Here is a 22791-nt window from a genome sequence, read left to right as displayed (position 1 = left end):
CAGTTTCAGTCTGAGTCAAGTGATTACCAACCAGAGGACTTGAAGTTCTACAACAACAGGATAAAGGTGGTTAAGGGGTGCATGAAAGTCGGTATGAGGTGTTTGTGATGATGTGGTGTATTTGATTTGAACTAAACTGTATATTATGGCCAAAAATCTCCTCTTTGGTCTTGGTCTGTCTTCCAGAAGTCTTGCCGTTTGTCTGTCATTAACTTTAACATGCTACATGCTAATTGAGGCCTCTAGAGTCTGAGATGCAATCTCTTTTTTGTAAACTCTTTGAGCATTGCATGGTCTTACCTTGGAGCCATCCATGAAATTTTGTACAGATGTTCAGATATTCCCCCTTCAGTTTTTGGCAGCTATTGGATGGATACTAGCAATACAGCTTTTTCACGGCAGATACCGTTACAAATTATAAGAGGGGCAAATGTGTCTGTTAGAGCAGATTGTTAGACTACTTTTGACTGTAAGCATCTTAGTCATAACCTTAGCTCAGCCCAGCCATTATATGGCATTTTTCAGCCATTTTAGTGTTAATAAGAGGCCATACATTCGTATTACCAATAAACTGGTCCATGTTACACAACTTCAGGAGAAAGAATATCAACCAGACCAAGAACTGGGTGACCCCTAACAAATATTGTAAAGGTTGGTAAGGTAATTCAGTCTTAGCCTGATGAGGTGTAATAAAGTTCTTGATCTCCTGAACCATCATCAGTTTTAAAATGTACTTGTAATCATTTTTGTTTATGACAGCTAATCCACTAACCTTAGCTGTACTTTGTATTTACTTACATTTTGCATGCTGGCATTAACATTTACCTGAAGGATGACATCAAGGACCACCAGTCTGGCTCCAGACTTTTAGTTGTATTGCTGTATACAACATTCTAATAAAGGAAATGTAACCTATATGTGCATGTGTGCTTGCGTCCATGTAGACTGCATAAGTAGGCTATGCGTGTGTCTCCTGCATCTGTGAGGATGTTAGCATAAAGAGTCCAAGCTACAGCCCGGGGGTTGTTTCATGCATCTTGGCAGCAGCTTGTCGTGATGACATACTTGCTGTAAAGACAGCCAGGCTGGACTTTGGAGGGAATGATATAAAATATAACTCTAAACTGTTTTTCTCTCTTTCTCTTCATTTCTCTGCCAATCTCTGACTCTTTTTTTCGATCTCTAAGGTGACGTTATTGTCGTCGCATCCAACTCAAACGTTCTCCCATGCCATAACAAAGCTCTAAGCTCTACATTTTTTGTTCTTACACTCACATAGCGTTTTTTCACACAAAACAAATTACCATCACTTGTGCTGCAATATTTTAATCACTGAAGAGGCTGAATTTGATTCCACCTTAATTTAACCTCTGAACATCAACCGTTTCCGCACAGTCCTCAGGGAATGCATGGCAAGATATTATATGGTATGGACTTAATATTAGCAGACAGCGGTGAGCGTTTTTTCCTGTGGCCCCCCGCTGTGATGGTGGGTTGTATTACAAGCAGATGACGGATATGAAATGTGGATGCGTAACAGGATCTACACTCATGGCCAGATTTGACCTTAATCACCCATATATGCTTCAAAATGATAGTGATGAGCTGTGTTGTGCGACAATGAACGCCCTACCCAGTTAGCTTCCAATAAAGCTGGCTGAGCTGAGTGGACAGACACAACGTGACCTATGAACCTTGCTCCCCCCCCCAACCTGCACTCACCATGGTAACGCCTGAAAAACAGCCATCTCCACTTCCTTGCCTTTTTATGCTCTCACACTTTCCCTGCTTCTGTGGCCTGTTGTTGCTGTGAAACTAGTGCTTCCTCTCCACTACGCATCAGTTTGACCTTGTGTGCTGCGTCCAACAGGAAAGCCTGCCCATATACAGACGTTCCTGCTCAGCTTGATGATGTTTACTCATTGCAGGCGTCTTTTCCTTTTCATTTTTGGTTCTTGTGACATGTCTGCTTTACTAATGAGCTTTAAGGCACTGATAATGCATTTGTTGCTTTAGATCTGATTAAAGTGTCACTCAACATGACTATCACTAATAAAAGAACAAAGGCAAATTAGGAAAAATAGAGTCCCCTATACAATAGTATGCATCCTTCAGTACATGCAGTAAGACATGGCAGTATAGAGGTATAATAATTATAAGATTAATACAGTTTTGTTTTTTGACTGTTGGCATAGTTTTGTTTCTAATTGATAGATGTATTTTAAGGTGTAATTCAATAAGGAGTCAATGGGTAACAATTATATTAACTTACAAGCTAAGCAACACTGGAGAGGACTTTACATTGACTTCTATTCATTTCCTAGATGTGCTTTAGCACTAACCCTAATGACTACTTGCTAGGGCTGCCACGATTTGTCGACTAGTCACGATTACGTCGACTATCAAAATCGTCGACGACTGATTTAATAGTCGACGTGTCGTTTGAAGCTTTGTAAGATCGCAAAAGACGCAGGAATAATAGCAGGATTTAAGAGTGTAATAACGGACTGAAACAGAAGATGGCAGCACAGCATGTACAAGGATGCCAGCTGCCGTTAAACCCCGAAGAAGAAGAAGCAGCTGTGTCCCAGAATTCATAGCGCGGCCCAGCTTAGTTTCCAACAATGGCGGTAGCTAGTTAGTTTTAATATTACTCTTATTATTCTTTCTGGGTCACAAAATAAACGTTTAACATATTTTCAGGCGAGAATGTAGCTGTGTAAACCTCAAATATCGGCTCAGTTTATCAGGACACCACATATTTTCAAAAGCGCTCCGACGTTTTCGGAGACGTCTGTTACCCACTAGCTCGATAGCTAGCCGGGGGCTAGGTCACTAGCGCCGTGAGAACACCGGACTCCCGGCAAATTGTTTTCAAACCCACCGCCGTCTTTCGCGACTCAGGTTAAATATATATGAGTCACTTAGATAAATTAAAAATGTTGTTGTTTGGCTTTTTTTTTTTTTTTTTTTTTTTTTTGTATTTTATTTGTTCCTGAGTAAATCGGTTTGGCTGAGATTAAAGTTATAGTTTTTACACAGCTGAATAAACGTCAAGCAGACAGCTGATCATCAGAAGTGTGAGATGCTGGAGAATATACTCCGGTGTCCTGTTATATTTTAGATAGCAAGGAGTTTATTAAACTTTACCGAAACAATCTGCAAATTTCATTAAAATTGAATAAACTATCATCTTGTCTTTATTTTTAGTTAGCACCTTAAAAGCTTAAAGCTGTAAGCTAATGATAGTTATATAAGAGCAGATGCTGCTGGTGCAATAAGCTGTAGTTTTATGTCCAGTGGATGATGATCTGATTAGTCGACTAATCGCATAAATAATCGGTGACTAGTCGACTATCAAAATAATCGTTTGTGGCAGCCCTACTACTTGCCAAATGACAACTGACCTAAATGTAGCCAAAACCCAATGTTAAATCTTGTCTTCAGTATAATGATTCATGTATGAGAAACTCTCTATTTGTTCACTAAAGGGGAAGCAAGGCCCAAGAGTGTGCCTTTTCAAACACATTTTTGTTTTGTTTTTTAATCTGTGATTTAGCTAAAAAATATGCACTTATATGTATTTGAAAGCAGTTTTGGCATTTACTATCTAGTAGCCAGCTTAGCTTATTCTCTGGATATGAAAATGGAAGGGCACAATTGTATGATAATGTTGGTTTCTACTGTCATTTTAATGGTATTCCCCTACAGAAGCTCAGAGATATACAGATATGCAGAGGAAGATTTAAATCTCTGAAAACTTGAGACTTTGCCGAGTGTTTTTATCACCAAGTCTTTGCTTCCAGTTTTGTTGACTTCTCTTCCTATATCAGATAGGATGTAGGGATACTGTCTCAGTGGCGACACCTATCTTTCAGGGGAATACTGCAACTGCTTCCTGCAGTTTAATGGTGAGCAATACGAATATAAGTGACTGCATCATGATGTTGTGGTTGTGCCCGGTACTCAATGTGAAATAAATTGCCAAAGTCTCATTGATGCAAGTCTAAAGACTGGTTAGTGGTCAGAAACAAACATTCTCCATTTCTGGGTTAGTTAGTGAATGTTTGTAGACAAATTGGGATCTTCCAAAATTGAAAACTATAGGTGACTGCAGAAAACTGCTAGTGACGAAAGCAATCACAAGGAGGTTTTTGGTGCAGAACCTTCTTTGCACCAATTACAAAGCCAACTAGTTGAGGCATGGACACTTTTCACCTAGTTAGAGGGGGAAAAGCAGGGCGTTGCTAACTAGTCCCTAAGACTGTGTTACTACGGCCTTTACTGTGTCAGTGTTTAAACAGAGAAAATTTGCATTAAATGGTTAGAGAATTTAATTTGACCTCCGTATCAGGCTGTGAACAGTTAATTTTCAAGTTCCTGACAAATTCCCGTCAAACAGTTGGCAGTCGGCCATTATGAAAAATGCTTTATTCATATGCACTTTTTAAAAATAGGGTTTTGAAGTTACATGTATAAATAAATTAACATAAAATAATGATGGTCCTTATTTCGTACAATATTAACCTTGATGCAACATATACACTGCCAGTAACATCATAAAAATATGTGTCCCAATGTAAACTCCCATACAGTGCCTCGTACACTACGTAGTGATTTTTACATTCCTTCCACTATAATTGAGTCCATCAGTTCCTCTCCTTGCTTGGCTGCTGGGTCATGTAAAGAATTAGATGAGGAGACTGAAATCTGTCTTTGTCTCCCAGATGAATTGTGTGTGTGTGTGTGTGTGTGTGTGTGTGTGTGTGTCCTACTTGATGAATAAAGTTTCTATTCACATGCTCATGGAACAAAGCTTCTGTAGAGTTCAAGCTACTGTTGGATATCCTGTTGACATCACACAGGCCCATTCTTTTGACCGTGTATGTGTGTGTTTGTGACACACATAGCGGCCGTTGTAGAGCTGCTGCATGGTTGTGGTTAATTACAGATTCCTTTTGTGTAGCTTACAGTGCTCTGTGTGTGTGTTTCTCTGTGTTTTTTGAGTAAGATGCAACATTTCAGCAGTATCCAAGTCACTGTCATACAAATACCTTTGTTAAAATGCAGCACTGAGAGGATTTTTCTACTTTTGCAGTGAGATTTTCCACTGTGACTCAGAGTACTGTCTTTAAAAGTGATTTTATCCAATTTTGACAAAATATTTATCACGATATATATTTGAAAATTTTCTATAACGATATAACTGACGATATAATTGACGCAAGACAAAATACTTTACAACTCCACAACTTTATTAGTGCAAAAAACCCCCCATCAATGTATTTTTAACAAGCAGCTGTTTCTTATGTGCATTTAAGCTATATAAAAATTGAACAGTGCAAATGCAAATTCCTTGCTGACAGTTTAACCAAAAGGCATTTCCAGTGGAAATTGAAAAAGAGGTTATACGCACATAATACACAGTACGTAATACACAGTACGTAATACTCAGCGAGGCTCCTGACTACGGTAGCCATAATGCTCCGACAATCCATCGAGTGGTGCGGCTTCGTAGCTCAGCAAAGTCGTACTAAAACATTTTTTGACAGATTTTTGAGCGCTGTGTACCACATAAAATTGGTTCGGTAAGAACTGTAATAACGACGGCCCGCTTGCATGCTCTACCAAAAAAATGTGCTGTGGTGTGTCTGACGGACGAAAGCCAAACCAGTTCCACACCACTGAAGTTGCACCATTTTTACAAACCAATTCTGGTTCATCTGTTTCGTTCAATGCTCCGCCTTCGCCCTTCTCATTCTCCGTTGCCGCCATGCTTTTTTCGCCATGTACGTATGAAAACAAAGGCACTGGCGCATGCGCGTTTTATCCATATTCTATCGCGATATTTCATTTTCTTACCATTACCTAGCATTATACCGGTATTACCGTGAATGGTATGATATGGTCCAGCCGTACTTGCATATGTTCAAAAAGCCGCCTTCCCACATTTTCTTTTTACATTTGTTCATGAGTGCTCTGATTAGTGCCTGAAAGAAAAAGCTAAGTGTGTCTTAGCTTACCCCTAATTATAGAGTGGCAGTCATTCAGGAGGGGTTCAGAGTACTCCTCCAAACAAAGTTAGTTGAAGTGCTTCTGATGAGATTGCGTCTTAGGCGAGGAAGTTCAGGCATGTCCCAGCTGAGAGGAGCCCTTGGGCTACTAAATATCTGGGTTGCTTTGGCAGCACCATAATATTCCTGCAGAAGAGCTCGATTGATGGATGGGTGGAGTTTGGAGGCCATGTCTTCATCATCATGTTCATCAAACTGTTCTTGTGGAGTTCTCTTGCAGCAGGGCGTTTGTCCTATCGGTGCATGTTTGTGTGTTTCCGTTTGTGTTTCTCTTTTTCGTTGGTGTCTTAAGCTCAGAATTAAAGGAGCGAAGCATGGCAGGAATTTTGTCCTGTGAGTGTGAGAGAAAAGACGGAGAGGCAAGTGTCAACAGGGTCATCTATTTTTAGTTGTCCTTGTCTTTTGCTGTCCTTCCTGCCTGGGCACAGACATACAGGCGCGCACATACAAATACACACATACTGACGACAGGGCATCAACACATCCAACTGTGTGTTTTTATTTTAGCTTCTAATCTGATTCAGCATATTTAAAATGGTTTACATATTTTCTCGTAGAATTTTAAGATTTTTATCACATTGACAGCTGACCTATGCACTAATAACGACAATGGGACAGTGCTGTAGTGGCAAACATGCAGTTCAGTTCTGTTTGGTGGTTAAAAGTTGTACTGGAACTGTTTGTATGTTATTTCTCCAGGCCTATAGGGGGCGCAGGTTTGCACAGTTTGCTATGTTGAGCCAATTAGTCACTAAAAGAAGTGTGATAGGAAGTGTTTGCTCATGAGTGAAGCAAGACATGGTGTGTTTTCCTCCGATCCAAAGCCATCCACTCCGTTAAATCCCTTTGAGTGGCAATATGAGTAAGTTTCTTAATTGTGTTTACCTTTAAGAGAGGGTATATGACATTATTGAAGTGATTTGGAAACTTTTGATGTGTTTTATATGTCCACTTAAGTTCAACCCAAGCTAATGTTTATGTGACATTTCTGTATTCTGTATCATTTCAGTTTCACACTTTTTTGCATTAAATCCTGTCCAAATACAACACGTGCCTGTTCCTTGGAGGAAGTGACGCAAGAGAGAGTTTAGCTGGCTGTGAATCTCAATATAGGACACTGGGTCACATTGGGTGCAACAGTACAGTGAAATCATAGCGCTCTGCGAGGGACGTCGAGTGACAGTTCTACTCTAACATGGAGAAATCAGAGGCTGAAGGTCAAAACGACGAGGAAGCAAGGTCCACTCGCTCAAGAAGGTCCTCAAAGTCTTCAGGAAAACTGACTGTTAGATCATCTGCAGCATGTTCAAGCAGGTCGTCAGCATCAACCCGAGCCAGTATGGCAGCAGCGCGGGCACAAGCAGAAGCTCAAGCAGCAAAAGCCAGATTAGCTTACGCTGAGAAGGAGATGAACATTAAAGTAGAAAAGGCCCGTCTAGAAGCAACTCTGGATGTAATCAACCTCCAAAAGGAAGCAGATGCAGCCTTGGCTAAAGCAGAGGTAATGGAGTCAGCAGCAGCTCAATTTGACAAAGCTGAATCAGGGGAAGAGTGGCCATTGTCACCCCTACAAGTAACCCCAGAGCAAAAAGTGAGTGAATACATAAATAAACACAGCCACACTGACCTGGTTCCAGACATTACATCTCACCATGATGACAGTAAATATCAGAATGAACAATCCAAACAACCAGTAATGTACACACCTCTTTGTCCCAAACAAGAGCCAGTGCAGTACTCATTCATGCCACAAGATGGGGCAGAGAGACGACTACAAAGAGATGTAAGTCCACAGACTCTCCACGATGCATTACAACTGCAGCACGGATTAAGCTCAAATGATAATGCAGACACCATAGCAAGCGACCTCGCCAGATTCTTAGCCAAGAGTCAGCTAATAACTGGAGGGCTGTCTAAATTTGACGACAAGCCAGAAAATTACCTTAGTTGGAAAGCCACATTCCAGAGCACTGTTAGGGACCTTGGTCTAACAGCCACTGAAGAAATCAACCTACTCATTAAGTGGTTAGGCCCAGAGTCTTCTGAACACGCCAAGAGATTAAAAGCAGTCAACATAAAGCATCCACCTGCCGGTCTGAACATGATATGGTTGAGACTAGAGGAATGTTACGGCTCACCAGAAGCAATAGAAAACTCCCTGTTTGCCCGAATACGAGACTTTCCAAAGCTCTCCAGTAAAGAACCACACAAGCTTCGCGACCTATCAGATCTGCTGTGTGAACTCCAAGCTGCAAAGCTAGATGGTTATTTGCCTGGTTTAAGTTACCTCGACACAGCTAGGGGAGTACATCCAATTGTGGAGAAGCTGCCCTTCCATCTTCAAGAGAAGTGGACAATGGTAGGGTCAAAGTTTAAAGAAGACCACAATGTTAGCTTCCCACCATTCTCATTCTTTGTCGAATTTGTGAAACGTCAAGCAAAAGCAAGGAATGATCCAAGCTTTACCACACCTTTCAACACGACTCTTTCCTATGCCAACCACATGTCCAGCTACAGAAAAGAAAAACCGTTAAGTAACCACAACCAAAGGTCATCGGTTACAGTGCACAAGATGGACATATCATCAGAGGGATCAAAGGTAAAAAAAGCAGACGAAGACATTGAAAGACAGTGCCCCATACATCACAAACCCCACCCACTCAAAAGATGCAGGGGCTTTAGAGCTATGCTGCTTGAGCAGAGGAAGAGGTTCCTCAGAGACAATAGCATTTGTTACCGCTGCCTTGCTTCCACCGGCCACCAAGCCAAAGACTGTACAGTCATGATTAAGTGTGAAGAGTGCAATAGTGAGAAACACCTGGCAGCTCTTCATCCTGCCCCAACACAGCAAATGCTCAGACCTCCTTCATCTCCTGAAGTGCACGGCGGGGAGCAAGCAAATCCACAAGACCCGGATGTTACTGCCACATGCACAGAGGTATGTGGAAATAAAATCACAGGGAGATCCTGTTCTAAGGTTTGCTTAGTGCAAGTCTATCCCAAGGGTCAGCGAGACAACGCCAGAAGGATGTATGCAATAATTGACGATCAAAGTAACCAGTCACTTGCAAAGACAGAGTTTTTTGACATATTTAACATACAAACCACACCTGAACCATACATGCTGAAAACTTGTAGTGGTGTAACACACACGACTGGTAGAAGAGCATGTGGCTACATGGTTGAGTCATTAGATGGAAAAATGAGTTTCCCTCTCCCCGCGCTCATTGAGTGCAATGCCATCCCCAACAACAGGGAAGAGGTGCCAACTGCAGAAGCTGCTTTACACCACCTGCACCTGAAAGCAATAGCTGCTCAAATACCACCTCTCGACCCAAGTGCAGACATTCTGTTGCTGATAGGACGCAACCTTCTGAGAGTTCACAAAGTGAGGGAGCAAATCAATGGCAGAGATAATGACCCATTTGCACAGAAGCTTGACCTGGGCTGGGTTATCATTGGCGATGTGTGTCTTGGTAATGCCCACAAGCCAAGTAAAGTGAATGTTCTGAAAACCTATGTATTGGACAATGGGCGCCCAAGCTATCTCACTCCCTGCGACAGTCACCTTAGTGTAAAGGAGGACTTCAGTCTGAGCCAAACCAAAGCCATCTCCAGTCAACCGCCATCTGCTCTCTCACACCAAAAGCCCACGGCTGAGAATTTGGGAGACTCTGTGTTTTGTCACACCAGCAACGACAACCACCTTGCTCATTCAGCTGAAGATGTAATCTTTTTGAAAAAGATGGCAGGCTTCTTCAAGGACAATACAAACAGCTGGGTTGCACCACTCCCGTTCCGAACCCCCAGACGCAAACTCCCGGATAACCGGTCCTACGCCTACCAACGGCTGATGTCGTTACGACGTACGCTCGACAAGAAACCAGAAATGAAAACACATTTTGTGGAATTCATGCAGAAAATGCTAGATAACCAACATGCAGAGCTCGCACCACCTCCCAATAGAGACAAAGAGAACTGGTATCTCCCCATTTTTGGTGTGTACCATCCCCAAAAGCCAGGGAAGATACGCGTTGTGTTTGATTCGAGTGCACAGTTTGATGGAGTGTGCCTCAATGAGGTGCTGCTTTCTGGCCCGGACCTGAACAACACACTTTTGGGTGTGCTGCTTCGCTTCAGGAAAGAACCAGTCGCAGTCACAGCTGACATTGAACAAATGTTCTACTGCTTTGTGGTCCAAGAAGACCACAGAGACTACCTTCGCTTTCTTTGGTACAAAGACAACGACCTTGGCAAAGACGTAGTAGACTACAGAATGAGGGTGCATGTCTTTGGTAACAGTCCTTCCCCTGCAGTGGCAATTTACGGGCTGAGACTGGCAGCAAGGGAAGCAGAAAGCGAGTATGGAACTGATGCCAGAGACTTCGTAGAGCACAACTTCTATGTCGATGACGCATTAAAGTCTTTCCCAACTGCAGCTGAGGCTGTTGATGTCCTACAGAGAACTCAGAAAATGCTTGCCCTCTCAAATCTACGTCTCCACAAGATTGCTTCCAATAAAGTGGAAGTGGTGAGTGCATTCCCCCCTGAGGATAGGGCCAAAGATATCAAAGATCTCGATTTAACAACAGATGAGCTTCCAGTCCAGCGCAGCTTGGGGGTAAGTTGGAACCCCACAACAGACACGTTCACATTCCACGTTCCACAAGAGCAAAAACCCTTCACTCGCCGGGGCGTACTCTCAACAGTGAACAGCTTGTTTGACCCTCTTGGTTTGCTTGCACCTGTAACCATCAAAGGCAGACTTCTTCTCAGAGAGCTCTCCAGCGGCAACCTTGAGTGGGACAGTTCCTTACCCCAAGACATGTACGACGGCTGGAGAAGGTGGCATGACTCGCTACGAAGTCTCACAAACCTGCACATTCCCCGCCCCTACGTCACGTTCTCCATCTCACAAGCCACATTCATCGAACTTTGTGTTTTCTCAGACGCTTCAGTGAAAGCCATCGCTGCGGTAGCTTACCTGAAGGTCACACATGAAGATAGGCACAGTGAGGTCGGATTCGTTATGGGTAAGGCCAAACTAGCTCCTGTACCAGAACCGACCATTCCTCGATTAGAGCTGTGCGCTGCAGTGCTTGCTGTGGAGATGTCAGAGCTTCTCACAGTAGAACTAAACGTAAAGATTGACAAGACAACATTCTACACTGACAGTAAAGTGGTGTTAGGATACATTAACAATCAAAACAGAAGATTCCATGTATATGTGAACAATCGTGTACAGAGAATCAAGCAGTCTTCCCTACCAGATCAATGGAGATACGTCCCATCAGAGCACAATCCTGCCGATCATGGCTCTCGGTCTGTACCAGCAGACAAACTCTCTGGTACTTCATGGTTGTACGGCCCAGCATTTCTTCTCAATCACGAGACTCTCTCCCCAGAAAAGGGTCCATTTGAACTCGTCGATCCAGAGTCGGACATTGAAATTCGATGTAACGTCAATGTGCTTGTGACCACAACTGCTCCAGGTGCCTTGGGTTCATCACGCTTTGAAAGATTCTCAAAATGGACTTCCCTTGTCCAAGCGGTGGCCTACCTTCGCCACATCTCCCACAGTTTCAAGTCTAAAGATGGTGGTGCCTGTAGCGGCTGGCATCTTTGTAAGGCTAGTCTCACAGATGAAGCGTTATATGAAGCAGAGCACACAATCATCAGGTGTGTCCAGCGTGAAGCCTATGCAGAAGAAATAAAATGCATCATGGCGAAACGAGACTTACCTCGCAACAGTGCTCTTCACAAACTTCATCCCATCGTCGATGGCAAAAACTTATTGCGAGTAGGAGGTCGACTTGCAGAGTCTGGCTTGCCGAGTCATCAGGCTAACCCTCTTCTGATACCAGGGAAGCATCACATTGCAACACTGCTCATTCGACATCACCATGAAGCCACCCAGCACCAAGGAAGACACTTCACTGAGGGGGCTGTGAGAGCAAGTGGCTTATGGGTAGTTGGTTCTAAGAGGTCTATCAGCAGTGTAATCCACAAATGTGTCACCTGCAGAAAGCTTCGAGGTAGAACAGAGCAGCAAATCATGTCTAACTTACCTGCCGAACGCCTTCAGACGGACCCCCCATTCTCTTATGTTGGCCTCGATGTATTTGGACCGTGGGAGGTTTCAACACGCCGCACCAAAGGTGGTCATGCAAACAGTAAGAGATGGGCAGTCTTGTTCACTTGCATGTCTACACGGGCTGTTCATATTGAAGTGATTGAAACTCTCAGCTCTTCCAGTTTCATCAATGCTCTTCGCAGGTTCTTTGCGATCAGAGGCCCTGCCAAACAGTTGAGGTCAGATTGCGGAACCAATTTCATTGGTGCCTCCAAGGACCTAAAGTTGCATTCCCCAAAACCTGGTGATACAAGTGTGGATGACTACCTACGCAAGCAGAGGTGTTCCTGGGTGTTTAATGCTCCTCACTCATCTCACATGGGTGGCGCCTGGGAGCGTATGATAGGCATCTCACGACGCATCCTGGACTCAATGCTCCTACAAGCAGGAAACCCTACTCTAACTCACGAGGTCCTGACAACGTTAATGGCGGAAGTCACGGCTATTATCAACGCAAGGCCACTTGTACCCGTTTCCTCGGATCCAGACGCTCCCTTAATCCTGACCCCCTCAGCTCTGCTCACCCAGAAGTTCGATCCGATTCCAACTCCACCTGGGGAATTCACCAAGGCCGACATATATACACGGCAGTGGAAGAGAGTTCAAGCCCTTGCCGACACATTCTGGGCCAGGTGGCAGAGGGAGTACCTCCACATGCTCCAAGGTCGTCAGAAATGGCAGCGCAGCAAACCAAACTTGAAGGAAGGAGACGTTGTTCTTCTGAAGGACAAGCAACTAAAAAGAAATGAGTGGCCTATGGGTGTCATCGTGAAGACACTTCCAAGCAGAGATGGAGTTGTCAGAAAGATGGAAGTGAAGGTGACACGCGACAAGATTGCAAAGACATTCTGTAGACCCATTTCGGACTGTATCCTTCTTCTGAGAGATTGGTCTCATGTGTAAATAGGGTCTAGTGGCAATCTTAAAATAATGCCAGGCGGGGAGTGTACTGGAACTGTTTGTATGTTATTTCTCCAGGCCTATAGGGGGCGCAGGTTTGCACAGTTTGCTATGTTGAGCCAATTAGTCACTAAAAGAAGTGTGATAGGAAGTGTTTGCTCATGAGTGAAGCAAGACATGGTGTGTTTTCCTCCGATCCAAAGCCATCCACTCCGTTAAATCCCTTTGAGTGGCAATATGAGTAAGTTTCTTAATTGTGTTTACCTTTAAGAGAGGGTATATGACATTATTGAAGTGATTTGGAAACTTTTGATGTGTTTTATATGTCCACTTAAGTTCAACCCAAGCTAATGTTTATGTGACATTTCTGTATTCTGTATCATTTCAGTTTCACACTTTTTTGCATTAAATCCTGTCCAAATACAACACGTGCCTGTTCCTTGGAGGAAGTGACGCAAGAGAGAGTTTAGCTGGCTGTGAATCTCAATATAGGACACTGGGTCACATTGGGTGCAACAGTACAAAAGTAGCAACAAGCAGCCCAAAATTTTGAAGCACATAGTCTGCTATCGTGTTAATAGTTTTTGTATAACTTTAGTAATGTAAACCATCTACTTTTCCCTTTCCTTTTTAGTACCTAGCCAGAAATTGGACTCATGTGTACAAATGACTGACCAGTGTTATAGCTCAGCCTGTCAGCCAGTTACAACCTTTCTTTTAACCTGGAGCTTGAACATGTGTCTTACCGCATTAAATTGGATGCCATAAATGGCAAGCATCACTTCTTGCTACATCTGTAAGTAGACTTTCCCTTTTCCTAAAGCTTTCTGGACAATGTACTTGTTGTGGTGTGATTCATTTTTTTTGTTTTATAGTGATTCCTTTGTGTTGGCAGGATTTTACAGAATCTCATCAGCCAACAATGTGGTTTTGATTTGAAAACATGGTTCATATAAGCCGAGAGACCCGCATGGGACTGACACGTGTATGTGCGCGTGCATAAATGTGTGAATATATATGTGGATTTATGTGTGTCCTGTTGTGTCATTGCTGCCAAAAATGCTGACTATCCACTGGTCCACTCCTGATGCGTATCTGTATTTATGAGCCAGAGTAAAAAGTTACCTTATCACGCTGTTTGCCAAAGTGTAGAGTGAGACTCTCCAAGGGAAAGTAGGTTAAACAGAATTTCGCACTTTGATTTTTATTTTTCCGTCACATTTTTAAGTGATTCAAGGGGGAAACAAACCTTAAACTTTCATGCAAAAGTGCTATGATGGTGTGTCTGAAAAATAATGCAATTATATCAAATTATTTTTGTCCTGTCTTAATGATGATACTTTGCTACAAATAACAAAAACAGTGTCCGTTTCAATTTTCTCTTAGAAAACCTGAAAGATCTTATCTAGGAGATAAGATTTCTCGAAGGAATTCTTCTTAAGGCTAGTAATATTACTTTTTTAAAATTTTTATTTCAATAGGACAATAACGGCTGGGAGAAAGACCGGGGAAGACATGCAGTGAATGGCCTTGGGGCCAGATTTGAACTCAGGCCTCTGCAATAGCCTTGCAGCATATGAGTTGTCTACTTTATCTAGTGTGCTACACACTGGTGTTTATAATGTATTTGTCGACGTGCTTGGGGTTTCCATGACATGAAAATGAGATTTCTAGGAGGAATAAAACTTCATGTTGTGTTCAAACCTTTAGTTCTTTTTATGTTCTGTTTATGGGCTTCCAGTTCTTCCCTGGATGGAAAGTGCTGATTTTTCTGCTGACATACTTATCAAGTGATATACTTTTTTCATGGGGTCAGGAAGGTTTGGATAGTTTTTTTTTTTTTTTCCCTTTAAGAAAATTAAAAATCACCATTTAAGAACTGCCTTTTGTATTTATTCAGTTTATCTTGCTCCAGGTTGTCTAATGTTAGAATTTGTTCAATGCTCTGAAACATGTAAGTGTTTAAATATGCAAAATCAGAAAGGGGCACTGAGTGTGTATGTGTTTAGTTTGTGGTTAGTTGTGATTTGTGTGCAGGAGAGCACACAGAGTGGCTGAAGCCGGAGAGGAGAAATCATCGATGGGCACGTTTCACTCACGGGGTGCTGAGAAGAACTGTCAGTGGGAATAAAGGAGGGGGAAAAAGAAACTGTCAAAAAGGAGACCTAAGGGAGGTGGAGGCCAAAAATAAGAGAGAGGAGACGTAAGAATGAGAGAGTGTAGAGAGAGATATGGTTTTATACAGCTCAGTAGATGTGATGTCACTATTGCCAGGGCTGGATGTGATTCCCGCTGAGGCCACCCGTGCTGAAAATAAATCACCCATGCTACTACACAAAACAAATAAGTAAGTTTACTGAAATGTGTGATAGAAAGCAGGCGCCTCGGTTACCTAAGATCTGGCTCATAGATACCTGAGATCACTCAGTGCAGCCTCATTTGCCAATATGTAATGGCAGTGATTATAAAGCCTGAAAACAGCATGTTTAATCATTGAAACCTAAAAACACCCTGAAACGTTTGAGAGCTGAGACCTGCTGGCTTTCAAAACGACTGAAGAAAAGGTTATATTACTTTATGTATGCTACTTATATTAGTTAGTTATTTATGCTGTAAATTCACTGGCAATATGACATTATAGACGACATTTGGTTTTCATTGCCATTTTCTATTGGAAAAACATATTTGCTTCGCTATATACATGTTTACCTTTAAACATTGTTATATATTTAATTTTATTAAAATATGTCACATGATTTCTGTTATGTAATTGCAGCAAAATATTGAGAATTGGGGAAATACTGTGAAAGTACAGTGGGTTGTTTTGTTTTTTGGACACTGACTGGCACCGTAAAACCGCAGTTTATCCTTCAAGTTTGGAGTGTGGTCTCATTTTGGTCATACTTTAGTTATTTTGATGACACAGGGCCACTGTGACTCACTGCTCACGGACATCCTAAATGTTTTTTTGAGTCAGTCCGGAGAGAGAAAGTGGTCTGTGTGCGTTTCTCTCTGCCAGCGTGCACGTTTTTCTGGCAGCACATTTAAGCGGAGCTGCTGGGCCTGCGTTTCATTTCTGTGACTGGCAAACTGCACTGATCTACACGGAGGAGCAGTGGTATTTACTTGAACATGGCCAATTACTCTGTCTTTCTTCTGTCTGCGCTTGCTGTCCTTTCCCTGACTCCCATGCGCATTTTCATGAAACTCTTGATCTCTCCTCTTGTGTTTTTTTTTATTTTCCTTCCTTGCCTGGATTTAATTATACTTTCTATCTTTATTTTACAAAATGCCACAAATACATATTTGCTTGTGTAGCTTTTGTATAAATTTTGTCCTCCTCCCTATCGTCGTGGGTTTCCCTGCTGAAGCTGACCGCGTCATGCATAAGTTTCTTTTCTTTTTTTGAATGTTAAAGTAAAAGAACACTTTATTCAGTATAAAATGATAATTATTTTAATCCATTCCTTCGGGGTCGGTGTCAGAATGGCGAGCAAGCCATTGTTGCAGGGTGCTGTTCCACAGCATGCGATTTACAAGAAAGTTATGTGAAGTCTGTTTCTTTTTTGTGTCTTCCTCGTCATCCTTCCACTATTTCATCGTGATCCTTTGAATGTTGCTGACCTAAGCCAGTCAAGCAACAGGAAATGTTGTAGTGGAGGTGACCCTGCGTTGAGTTTAAATGCAAGGGAAGCCAAGCTCGCCGTGAGTGTCTGTCTCCTAGGAGCTCTTAGCGCCTCATGTATTATTTGAAAGGCATCCAGCTGTCTAAGGCTTTTCAGTTCCTCGCCTGGCTAATGTGACTTAAGTCGAACGGAACTTTTTTTTTTTTTGCACTTTTCAGCACGAACACACACAAATATATGAGCTGTCAACCTCCATCACTGATGCCACAGGGGACCCACTCGTGTTGTCCGCCTTTCCACTCACTTTCAGTACCTGCATTAAAAGTATAATCAGGACAAAACAGCTATTCTCGTCCATAATCTTATCACATTATTTAGAACTAGGTTTTCTAGAGTTCAGATTAAGATTTTTCGGTACAGCTTGTTATTACATTATTACAAACTCACTTAAAGTGAGGTGGACCACCATAAAATACGACCTTAACGTTCTTATTTTTTCTGTTCTCTCAGGTCTGTCGACAGCGAAGAGGAAGTTTGCTGACTCTCTCAATGACTTTAAATTCCAGTGCATTGGAGATGCTGAGACGGATGATGAGATGTGCATAGGTGAGTGTGCGGATGTGAAATCCAATACATTCGGTGCACCAGAAGAGGAAAGCCTCTAAATAGACATCAAATGATGTTGTATCATGTCTCGTCACTAAAATAGAATAGCCAAATCAGCGTTGACTTCAAGGTCAGCTTGATTTTCATTTTAGTGCTGCTGGACAGGAAACTGATGAGTCTCAGATTAGGTATCTGCCCTGAATGTGCTATTTTTGTTAAAATATCAAAGCTTATTCTGTACTTAATAAAACTACTGGCACATTTTGAAAACGGGTGTAATTTTGATCCATCTGACTTGTGGCTTAAAATAGTTCAAAAATTGAAATGATTATCAGCAGCTGATGGACAGTCTAATAGTAACACTGTAAAACAAGGAAAAAACTGGACATTGGCTCAGATTTTGCAGCCCTTTCGGTATAATTTCATTATTTTTGATAGCTACAGTTAGTCTTCATAAATGTTGTAGTTATTTCATGAAATAAAATGTCATTACACAAAAGTTTGTGATATTGGTGTGTAAAATATGAGTTCCCAGAACTCATCCGGCTGTTTCTGCTCAAACAGCCTGCTGTGTGAGAGTCTGTGCAGTCACCACACCCTCTCTGTGTCAGTCTGCAGCTCTTTGCTGCCCTGATTCTGACCTACAACCCTGCTGTTGTTTCACTATCGCTGGCTATCTTTCCTGAACAGCTTGGTGCTCAGCTGGATTGCAGCACTGTTGCTGTTAGGCTATTCATGGCGAGACTCATGTCAAAACCCATCTTCATCTCTCTGATGCTATAATAAGTCCTCTTAGAACAATGTGGAAAAAAACAATAGGTACTGATTTACGTCAATGTGTCAACATGAAAGAGTTTAGATTAATCGTCAAGTTTTGATTGCATAATAAGAGCCGTATTACAATTTTATACTATTTTTAAGACATCAGGATTTATTTGTAGAAAGAACTTTGTCTGCATTGTCTCAATAAGTCGGACACATTTGTTTGCGAGTATTACACGCCACCAGGGCTTTCATCTGTCATGGATTTTGGTTATAATTGTTATGGACTGAATTTGTAGCCCAGGGTGGATGGTGTTAGATTCTGTGGTCTCTCTCTGGATGTCATCTCTCCTTTTTGCAGATGATGTGGTTATGTTGGCTTCACTGAATGATGACCTCCAGCTTGTGGTTGGGAGGTTTGCAGCCAAATCTGAAGCAGCAGGGATGGGAATTAGCACCTCAAAGTCTTGAGTTGCTGCTCTAAGTGTGGGAGTTAAAGAATTTTAGGGTCTTGTTCACAAGTGAGGGGAGAAGGAAGGGGGAGATGGACACACATATTGTCAGCAGTAATCTGGATGTCGTACCTTCCTGTTGTGGAGAGAGAGATGAGCATGAAAGCAAAGCCGCCAGTTTACCAGTTGATCTACATTCCTACCTTCACCTTTGGCTGTGAGTTGTGGGTGTCAGATCACAGGTGGCAGAAATGAGCTTCCTCTGTAGGATGTCTGAGCACTCCTAGATAGAGTGAGGAGCCCAGCCATTTGGGAGGAATTTAGAGTAGAGCTGCTACTCCTCCACATCAAAAGGTGCCAGTTGAGGTGGTTTGGGCATCTGATTGGGATGCTTCCGAGGTGCTGTGTTTTGGGCTTGTCCCTGTAGCTGGAGACCTCAGAGCTGACCCAGGACACATTGGAGAGATTACATTTCCCGGCTGGCTTGGGAGTGCTTTGATGTCCCCTTGGAACAGTTAAAGTAGGTGACAGGGGAGGGAGGGCTGTGGTCTGGTTATCTGTACTTGGACTAATAATGGATGAAAGAAGCCATGTGTAGGGTGTAGTGTCAGCTGACAGTACAGATTGCACCCTGATTAATTTCTGTGTTCTGGTGATGCTAGAGTTGGTGCTAAAACACAAAATGGAAAAGGCCCTCTGTATGGTTTGTCCATTCTGGGCTTCTATAGAAGCACCTGGACGTGTACCTGCAGGCTCTGTAGATAAAGAGCTTATTCTGAGGCAATGAAAAATTGTCTCCTACACTAAAAATTCAATTCTACGCTAATTAAAACACAACTACAATTATATCACATTTCTGCCATTAGATTCCACTCAAACCTGGACGTTTAAGGCCTGCATCTACTTTTTAATAGCCAAATACAAAACCTATAATTTACAGAAACATGAAGTTTGATGTTAATGAGGATAAAATGGATAACTGTGGAATGGATTATCACAGTGCGCATACAATTTCTGCATGCCTGTGCATAAGGAACACATGTTCGGAACACATGTTCTGCAGGCACACTCTTCAATTACTTGAGGTGCGCTCAGTGTGCCTGAAGAACAAGTCTGTGTGTTCGTGTGTGTGAAGTGTTGGACAGGGTCAGAGGCAATTGAAGTGGAAACTCTGACCTGAACAATGTAGCTGTGGCTCGTTTGCCAGTGAATGGGGTAACCTTGCACCGATCCATGCTGACTGTGAAAGCACCATAGAAACAAACCCTTTAAGTTGCGGTTTCATTTCCAGTTAATTACTCTGCTATGTCATGAGTTTAGAAACATTTCGAAACCTCTAAATAAGTGGTACCGAAGCAGAAACAAAGCACCTTTAACCTCTTTACTCCCCGATAGCTGTATTCTGTTCGATGCTTTTCCCTTGCATCTTTTTTTTGTCTCGCTCTTTATCAGCAGTGCTTTGCCTTTCTGCCTCATTTTTATTTTCAATGATCTCTTTTGTCTCTTTCTCGTTCACCCCATCTACCAACATGACTGTCCCTAGCCAAGTCACTTCAGGAGTTTGCAGCAGTTTTACAGAACCTGGAGGATGAACGGACACGAATGGTGAGTGACCTATCTAGCTATATTGTCTATATTATAGGTTATTCTTAATGAGAGTGAACGTTTGGTCTTTTATAACCACGGAAACATTAGTCCTCTCCAGAAAATGACTGGCGGCTGTGATAGAAACTGCTGGTACAAATGATACAAATATTAAAATACCTGGTGTATACTGGCGTGTCTGTAACATGGATTTTTATGGTGTGTATATCTGCCTTGTAGATCGAGAATGCCAATGATGTGTTAATTTTGCCGCTGGAGCGGTTCAGGAAAGAGCAAATCAGTGCAGCCAAGGTAAGAAGGGTGACAGTACATGGGCCACAGAAATGACTTTTAACTGTACATGAGCTGTGGGTTTGTATTGATACATGTATGCTAGCATGAAGAATAAATCAATAATGGCCTTTAGTGCTCCTGGAGCTATTAAAGGATCTGTGTCAGACAGCACCTACTCAAAACATACAGATCAGAAAAACATTCAGATTTTTCTCTCTTTTTTTTGTTCTCGTTTTTATTGTTTTTTGTGCCTTTTGCTAGTTGCCAGGGACACATGCATACAGTTTCACATTAACTCGTGAATGCAATGCCTTCGATTTTGAAACTTTGCTTTACCACAATACATGCCCATTGTCTGGCCTGTTTAGCTGTTGGTAAACCGCAATATGTAATCACGTTTAGAAAATTTAAATGATTAGAGGAGGTGGATTTTGTTTATACATTGAAAAGAGGTCATTTAAGCCCATTGATAGGTGGTAGCCTGGCAGCATGATAATATCATAGTATATCATGCATAATTAAGTATATGCGGATATGAATAAGACATTATTGTTGTAAAATTAAAGCAATAGCACATTTTCATATAAGGTGCTGTACGTGCATAAAGTCTAAAAACGGGTCATTTGAGCAGTGTGATGGTGTCACAATATATCATTCAAAATTCAGCTTTTCTCACAAAATAAACACAATACAAATCCTTTACAGGTGAGTAAATACTAAAAACGTGATATTTTAGCCCATTGCTAGGCAGTTGCTTGGTAAGATCATGGCATTATAGCTGATCTAGGGTAAGAACCTTCAGCGGCCCAAGACTTTGGACTACATGTGTGTCTGATGCTCTAGGAATAATTTGCAGAAACTGTTAGAGTAGATGCATGTACAAGATTTTTAATCCAGAGAAACACTCCAGTTTACTCACCTGGTTAGCATTACTGCATAATATCTGACTTTAATACAATAATATACTATAATTATACTATATTTACCAGAGAGTGTCTCGATGCATTTTTAAAAAAATTGGCTATATAGTTTGTAGAGTTGTAGAGAGATGGTTCAGAATACAGGACAGCCTTTAAGAATTTCCAAATACACCAATGATAGAATAGAAGAAATATAAAGTACAATGCTTAAAGATTTTATTTTGATGATAAAATTTCGTGTTTGGAACTCAAACACATGAGTTTAGTTACAGTTGTTGTTACCGCTGCACAGTGACATGGAACTAATAGGTGCTTTTCATGTATGCTTGGAATAAAAGGCAGCACACTTCACACGAGGCTCAGGGTCTCCCTCTCCTTACGTGATGGGTGTATGTTAAGGTCTGAACCATTACTAAATGACCTGGATAAGAGATTAGAGGAAGACATAAATGCTGCCATAAATCACTGATTCCCTCTTACATGCAGGCTGGGCTCCCTCTAGCAGGTCTGTGTGTGATTTATTTATCTATTTTTTTAAAAGTGTGCTTAAATCTCTTCATTTGCTTCTTATTCTATAGAAGTAAAACATAAGTATACAAAGTTTTTTGATGTTATGATTGTGTTAATTTTTATTTTTTCACACTCCAGAAAAATAGAAATCCTTTAAAAAGATAAAGGATGAACACTGAACTGTACATTTTTAAATAACGCCGGCCCCTGTGCGGTAAATATACCACGCCCCAGCGTCTTTAATCTCCTTATATAGGGTCATGGTGTGCTTGCTCCATGCTGTCATTAGCCATAGGGCGGCAGGGGGTTCCCCTGATGCATTCAGTGTTTTATCAGTACATGATCTATTAAAACATGCCCATGTTGCAGGTCACTGTCTGATTTTGACATTATGGTCAGATTAAAGTGTGAAGCATAATCACTTCAGTTAAGTCACCGCGAGTGATGCACTAATCCTAGTTTAGCCCCAAAAGAACCGATAATATCTTGGCCTGGCACAGTTTCACCTTGTCCCAAAGCTACAGAGCTGGCAGCCGTCTTGCACGGGACCAGTTTGACCAAAATAGCAGCGAATGGCTAACAGATAAAAGATAAATATGTTTAAAATGTGTGTGTGTGGGGGGGGTTACACATCACAGTTTATTTAAGGAAAACTCAAGGTTCAGATTCTAATCTTATTCACAGAGGAATTCACACCAATCAGATTACTGCAGCCAGTAGGAAACATTAGACAAGAAGTCTTTACATAGAGCTTAAGTGTAAGACTAAATAAAAAAAAAAAAGCTGTTTGCAATTCAAGGTCTTTTTGTATAAAAACACTTCACTCATGCAACAATGACGGATTTCTGTTAAAACGCACTGAGAACATCATCATTTCCAGAAATCCTTTTAGTTGTTGAGAATACGTTGTCAGGAATCACTTTGCTCTTG

The 22791-nt window shown here is 41.8% G+C and overlaps 1 protein-coding gene across 3 annotated transcripts in view; it reads left to right on the top strand.

The window, feature by feature from the left end:
• Positions 1-22791, top strand: part of LOC146660947 (rho GTPase-activating protein 26-like) — a 93125-nt gene that overhangs the window by 32080 nt on the left and 38254 nt on the right. For all 3 annotated transcript variants that reach the window (XM_085421019.1, XM_085421021.1, XM_085421020.1), the window contains exons 3-5: positions 17244-17339; positions 20097-20158; positions 20378-20449. In XM_085421019.1, coding sequence (XP_085277145.1) covers positions 17244-17339; positions 20097-20158; positions 20378-20449 — 230 coding nt within the window. The remainder of the gene's footprint in view (positions 1-17243; positions 17340-20096; positions 20159-20377; positions 20450-22791) is intronic.

Source organism: Rhamphochromis longiceps, linkage group LG10 (assembly GCF_057381845.1).
Source record: "Rhamphochromis longiceps isolate RC_006_pf linkage group LG10, R_longiceps_female_GT1.1, whole genome shotgun sequence".
Taxonomy (NCBI): Eukaryota; Metazoa; Chordata; class Actinopteri; order Cichliformes; family Cichlidae; genus Rhamphochromis; species Rhamphochromis longiceps.
The sequence above is the reverse complement of the archived record's forward strand: the minus strand, read 5'-3'. Positions and strand labels throughout refer to the sequence as shown.